Here is a 7,198-nt window from a genome sequence, read left to right as displayed (position 1 = left end):
AAACGGAGAAGCCACTAGCTTCCCGCGAGCAGCGCAGAGCGTAGAGCAGGAGAGTAAATCACGACTAAGGACAAGACTCTTATTTACCGAGTGGGTGCTGATAACTTCGAAGTTCAGCCACCTAAATCCGAAGAACAACAACAGTTTAGCGAGTATCAGAGCACCATTAGAATCAGTTTATTTACGTCCTCTCTTCCTTCGCGGCTACAGCCTTAAATTAAAGAGAAAAAATAGTCTTCGGTTTGGACGACCAGTAGCGAATATGAGCGTTGAGGGCGGGCAGACGTGGCAGTCCACGGCGAGTTCGGTGCTCAAGTACAACGTGCGCCTGCTGTACCTCTGCGGGCTGTGGCCCCTGGGACAGGGACGGCTCTACGCAGGCCTCACGACGGGCGTGCTGGTCGCAGCCACGCTCCACGCCGCAGGTGCCTTCGTCGGCCTCTGCTCGGAGCCAGGGGGTCTCCAGGAGGTGACACTGGCGCTCGCCAACTTGTTCGTCGTGTGCTCCGCCATCGTCAAGTCGTGCTTCTTCCTGGCGGACCGCACCAGGTTCAGCGTGCTGGTCACCACCCTCGATCGGCTGGTGGTAGGGAACGACCAGTCCAATACACATCCAAACCATTACGATTTTTAAAAAAAATTATTTTACTTATTTGGTACGAGAGTGATTTGATGAGTCTGCTAAAAAGGCAAGAAAAAATGTTCGTTCCGTAAACAACTCATCTTACCTCTCGACATAGTCTGCTCTGAGGGATGTATACTGAAGAGCCAAAGAAACTGGTACAACTGCCTAATATCGTGCAGGGCTCCCGCGAGCATGCAGACGTGCCGCAACACTACGTGGCCTGGACTCGACTGATGTCTGAAGTAGTGCTGGAGGGAACTGACACCATAAATACTAGAGGGCTGTCCATAAATCCGTAAGACTACGATGGGATTGAGATCCCCTCTGAACAGTACGTTCCAAGGCATCCCAGATATGGTCAATAATTTTCGTGTCTGGGGAGTCTGGTGGCCAGCGGAAGTGTTTAAGCTCATAAGAGTGTTCCTGGAGCCACTGTGTAGCAATTGTTGACGTGTAGGATGTCACATTGTAGGTGATCAGACAGGATGCTTACGCTCGTGTCGCTTGTCAGAGTCGTATCTAGACGTATCAGTGGTCCCATATTACTACACACACCCCACACCATTACACCATTACGGAGTCTCAAAAAAAAAAGTTCAAATGTGTGTGAAATCTTATGGGACTTAACTGCGGAGCTCATCAGTCCCCAAGGTTACACACTACTTAACCTAAGTTATCTAAGGACGAACAAGTACACCCATGCCCGAGGGAGGACTCGAACCTCCGCCGGGACCAGCCGCACAGTCCATGACTGCAGCGCCCTAGACCGCTCGGCTAATCCCGCGCGGCTACAGAGCCTCCACAAGCTTTAACAGCCCCCTGCTGACATGCAGCGTCCATGGAATTCATCCGCTCGATACAATTTGAAACGAGACTCGTCCGACCAGGCTACATGTTTCCAGTCATCAACAGTCCAATGTCGGTGTTGAAAGGCCCAGGCGAGGCGTAAAGCTTCGCGTGTGCAGTCATCGAGGCTACACGAGTGGACCTTCGGCTCCGAAAGCCCTTATCGATGACGTTTAGTTGAATGGTTCGCACGCTGACACTTGTTGATGGCCCAGAATTGAAATGTGTAGCTATTTGCGGAAGGGTTGCACTTCTGTAACTTTGAACGATTCTCTTCAGTCGTCGTTGGTCCCGTTCTTGCAAGATCTTTTTGCGGCCGCAGCGATGTCGGAGATTTGATATTTTACCGGATTCCTGATATTCACATTACACTCGTGAAATGGTCGTACGGGAAAATCCACACTTCATCGCTACCCCGGAGATGCTGTGTCCCACCGGTCGTGTGCCGACTATAACACCACGTCCAAACTCACTAAAATCTTGATAACCTGCCGTTGTAGCAGCAGTAACCGATCTAACAACTGCGCCAGTCATTTGTTGTCTTATACAGGCGTTGCCGGCCGCAGCGCCGTATTCGTATCTCTGTATTTGGCTACGCGTGCCTATACAAGTTTCTTTGGCGCTTCAGTGAATACGCTGGCCAAAAAAAAAAAAAAATCGCAACGCCAAAAAAATTAATGTAGAGTAATGAAATTTCTCGAATGGTTAATGTAAACACGAGATAAGTCATCGCAAATATGAAATGCTGGTATATTAATAATCAGTGTAAGCACCAGAAAGTCGAATGCAAGAATGCATACGTGCATGCATTGTGTCGTACAGGTGCCGGATGTCAAGTTTTTGGGATGGAGTTCCATGTCTGTCGTTCCTGATCGGTCAATACAGGAAATGTTAATGCTGGTTGTGGATGACGCTGGAGCTGCCGTCCAATGTTGTCCTATATGTGCTTGATTGGAGACAGATCAGTTGATCGAGGAGGCTGACGCATTTCCACACACTGTACAGCACGTAGGATTACAACAGTGATAGGTAGGCGAGAGTTATCATGTTGACGAACACCCCTTGAAATGCTGCCCGTGAATGGCAGCACGACAGGTCGAATTACTAGCTTGGCGAACGAATTTGCAGTCAGTGTGCGTGAGACAACCACGAGAGTGCTCCTGCTATCATACGAAATCGCACCCGAGACCGAAATTCCAGGTGTGGGTGCAGTGTGTCCAGCACACAGACGCGTTGTTTACAGGCTCCCAACAGCGCTCCTTCTAACCAACACACGGCCATCAGTGGCACTAGGGCAGAACCAGCTATCATCAGGAAACACGACAGAACTCCACCCTGCCCTCCAATGAGCTCTCACTTGACACCACTGAAGTCGAAAATGGCGGTGGTTTGCGTCACTGGAGTGCACGCTACAGCGCGACAGGCTTGGAGCTGTCCACGACGTAACCGATTTGTAACAGTTCGTTGTGTGACTCTGGTGCCAACTGCTCCTAAAATTGCTGCTGCAGATGCCGTACGATGATGCACATCCATACGCCAAACAAGACTGTTTTCTCTCTCGGCAGTGCCATGTGGTCCTTCCGGAGTCCAGGCTTATACACTCCTGGAAATTGAAATAAGAACACCGTGAATTCATTGTCCCAGGAAGGGGAAACTTTATTGACACATTCCTGGGGTCAGATACATCACATGATCACACTGACAGAACCACAGGCACATAGACACAGGCAACAGAGCATGCACAATGTCGGCACTAGTACAGTGTATATCCACCTTTCGCAGCAATGCAGGCTGCTATTCTCCCATGGAGACGATCGTAGAGATGCTGGATGTAGTCCTGTGGAACGGCTTGCCATGCCATTTCCACCTGGCGCCTCAGTTGGACCAGCGTTCGTGCTGGACGTGCAGACCACGTGAGACGACGCTTCATCCAGTCCCAAACATGCTCAATGGGGGACAGATCCGGAGATCTTGCTGGCCAGGGTAGTTGACTTACACCTTCTAGAGCACGTTGGGTGGCACGGGATACATGCGGACGTGCATTGTCCTGTTGGAACAGCAAGTTCCCTTGCCGGTCTAGGAATGGTAGAACGATGGGTTCGATGACGGTTTGGATGTACCGTGCACTATTCAGTGTCCCCTCGACGATCACCAGTGGTGTACGGCCAGTGTAGGAGATCGCTCCCCACACCATGATGCCAGGTGTTGGCCCTGTGTGCCTCGGTCGTATGCAGTCCTGATTGTGGCGCTCACCTGCACGGCGCCAAACACGCATACGACCATCATTGGCACCAAGGCAGAAGCGACTCTCATCGCTAAAGACGACACGTCTCCATTCGTCCCTCCATTCACGCCTGTCGCGACACCACTGGAGGCGGGCTGCACGATGTTGGGGCGTGAGCGGAAGACGGCCTAACGGTGTGCGGGACCGTAGCCCAGCTTCATGGAGACGGTTGCGAATGGTCCTCGCCGATACCCCAGGAGCAACAGTGTCCCCAATTTGCTGGGAAGTGGCGGTGCGGTCCCCTGCGGCACTGCGTAGGATCCTACGGTCTTGGCGTGCATCCGTGCGTCGCTGCGGTCCGGTCCCAGGTCGACGGGCACGTGCACCTTCCGCCGACCACTGGCGACAACATCGATGTACTGTGGAGACCTCACGCCCCACGTGTTGAGCAATTCGGCGGTACGTCCACCCGGCCTCCCGCATGCCCACTATACGCCCTCGCTCAAAGTCCGTCAACTGCACATACGGTTCACGTCCACGCTGTCGCGGCATGCTACCAGTGTTAAAGACTGCGATGGAGCTCCGTATGCCACGGCAAACTGGCTGACACTGACGGCGGCGGTGCACAAATGCTGCGCAGCTAGCGCCATTCGACGGCCAACACCGCGGTTCCTGGTGTGTCCTCTGTGCCGTGCGTGTGATCATTGCTTGTACAGCCCTCTCGCAGTGTCCGGAGCAAGTATGGTGGGTTTGACACACCGGTGTCAATTTGTTCTTTTTTCCATTTCCAGGAGTGTATATTCCCCTGACCACCACTACCAGCAATCACGTACATTGATTACATTCCTGCCAACTCTTTCTGCAGTATCGCAGAAGGAACATACAGCTTCTCGTAGCCCTATTACAAGACCTTGTTGAGACTCAGCGAGGTACAGTGACGTTTTTATTGCCTTCAATGCATTCCTGACAAACATCAACTCAGCACGTCCAATCTCAAAGGCAACTAATGCTCAAGAGCGTTACAGAATGTATTTAAAACAAAACTGATTTGGGTCCTCATAGTGGCTCTTCTAGTTCGACTGTTATGCGACTGGAGCGAAATTTTATGAGAGATGATCTTTCAGTTGCGGAAACACGTCTACAAACTTTCGTTTATATTGCACAACTTCTTCTTGGTGTTGCAATTTTTTCCTTTAGAGTACTTGGTCCATGACAATCTCCTGCTATTCGATCCCATCTGAAATATAGATTCTCTCAAACTCGGCAAAATAATCGTTGACCGCAACTGTCACTTACTCATTTGATGAAAATTTCTTCCCACAAAGCCAAAGTTTCAAGTTAGAGAACAGGAAGTAGCCACTTGGGGCTACGTCTGGCGAATAGGATAGATGAGGAACTAATTCCAAGTCCTTCAGCCGCCTTTTTCGTTGGTTTGACTGCCTTTTAACTCTGGTGTGTAATGAAACCTAGGTTTCATCAACAGTCACAAACGGTGCAAAAAGTCTTGCGGATTACAATTAAACATCGCCTGACATTATGTTTTCTTTCACTGAAACTTACCAGACTTATCAAACCATCCTTATTTATGTATTATAACAGTAAGAGTACATGATTAAATCAGTAGGTGATTTGGAGTATAAATGGTGCGAAATTTAGTACATGCAGCTGCCACCTCTGGCGGTACCCAGCTGAGCACTGAATCTACCTGAGCTTGGATGAAAGATCTGTATCATTCCGTCCTGCTCAACTCTATGCTAGAGTTCATCATTCGTAATGGCTGCCTAATGTTTTCAGTGCTGGAAGATGTGGAGAGTGATTACTAGGTACCAATATTTCGTCAAGCGAACTTTCCCAACTGAGGAATATATTAACAGAACCAGAAAAGCCACTTCAGTTGCCAGTAATTTCTAACATGTTTCGAACCTAAAGCTTCATCTTCAGGTGCTACCAAATAACTATGGAAAGATAAATGTCTGACGGTCGGGCCAGGGGGCGGGGGGGGGGGTTACAATCACGTCAAACAAACGCATGGGATCATATGTTTGTTTGACATGGGCGTAACCACCATGAACGACATGCCCGACTGTTGGGGCAACAGTTGAACTCACACTGTATCGAGGTAAGTCAGAACGGCATATTCAACGTGAAGTCCTGCATTATCTAGTTCAAAGATAAGATCACGCAGATGCCAAACAGCCGACTTCCTTTCCTGTTCTTCCCGAATCTGATGAGACCGATGACCTCGCTGTTTGGTCTCTTCCCCCAAACAATCCAACCCTCTGTGCGGACTTCCTCCAGTACTGTTTTGGTATGTGCGGCAATCCAAAACTCCAAACGAAAATGTTCATTAACTGCACGAAACTCATTCTGACCGCGACACGTCAGGAACGTAATGGCTCCTGTCCAAAATATTGACTATGCGAACCAGAGGAGATGGTTTGCATACCCAATACACACTGTACTATCCCGCCCAGTGCTGGGTCTGTATGGCAATGACGAAAGAAATACCGTTACTTTCGTTCTCCTTGGAGTCTCCATACACGGATTCGTTCATCGTGATACTGTATGCAGAACCGAGACTCCCCTGAAAGTACGAGGTGGTGCTATGCCTGCGTTTGCGCGCCTCTGTCTGTTACCACGTCAAGAGAAGCCAGAGCAGTGGTCGCCATGCTGACAGCCAGGTGGCTTCAGATATCACACTGTCAGTGTGCATAATTGTACACGTTCAGAAGAGTTAGGAAAACACGTGTATCAACGTCCAGTATGTTAAATGTGATTTGATACAGGCAGTACCTATGGTCTTATTGCATGCTCGAGATCTTTTTTTCCAACATAGGTAATAATTAAAATCATTTGGCATCTATTGGCTGTGTTATGCCTTGCAGTGTCAGGTGATCCCTCAGAAGAAAGTGAGTACTGGTGTCCCGGTGTTTTCTACTGAGAGACACAGATAGCCATTGTCATATGTGGATATTGTATTCAACCAGCACATGCAATGCCACATCTTAATGCAGTGGAGGGCACTCTGACTCAAAAAGTATGGACTTTCGGTTGTGTTGCTGCAGATGCCAATACCACCCTATGTGTCATCCGTAGGTTGTGGACACGCCACAGGAGGACAAGTCAGTACACAAGGTGGGTTGGACAAGGTCGCCGACGCGTTGCAACACCACGAGAAGATCGATATCCGACCATCTCTGCGATGTAGCGTCGATCGGATACCGCCACAGCACTGCAAGATGATCTCAGAAGAGCCTCTGGAGCCGCCATGTCCGACCAGACACTAATGAATAGGTCCCATTTGAGTAACCCGTTTGACACGACATCTTTCAGCTCGCCTTCAGTTCTGCCATTCCCATGTCACTGGTAACTTCGTCACTGCCAAAACTTGTTTTCCACAGATGAGTCCAGATATCCTCTCACGCAATGTGATGGCCATGATCGTGTGCAGAGATCGGTGGTGAGCGGTACGTGTCAATGTCGTCCAGGAAATCGCCATTGTA

At 49.6% G+C, this 7,198-nt stretch overlaps 1 protein-coding gene across 1 annotated transcript in view; it reads left to right on the top strand.

Annotated features, from left to right (window-relative positions):
- The first annotated feature begins 262 nt into the window (after positions 1–262).
- The window catches only part of LOC126188778 (odorant receptor Or1-like), a 56,196-nt gene continuing 49,260 nt past the window's right edge, over positions 263–7,198 (top strand). Inside the window, exon 1 of the mRNA XM_049930390.1 lies at positions 263–586. Within this exon, the coding sequence (XP_049786347.1) occupies positions 263–586 (324 nt within the window). The remainder of the gene's footprint in view (positions 587–7,198) is intronic.

Source organism: Schistocerca cancellata, chromosome 5 (genome assembly GCF_023864275.1).
Source record: "Schistocerca cancellata isolate TAMUIC-IGC-003103 chromosome 5, iqSchCanc2.1, whole genome shotgun sequence".
In the NCBI taxonomy this organism is placed as follows: domain Eukaryota; kingdom Metazoa; phylum Arthropoda; class Insecta; order Orthoptera; family Acrididae; genus Schistocerca; species Schistocerca cancellata.
The sequence above is the reverse complement of the archived record's forward strand: the minus strand, read 5'-3'. Positions and strand labels throughout refer to the sequence as shown.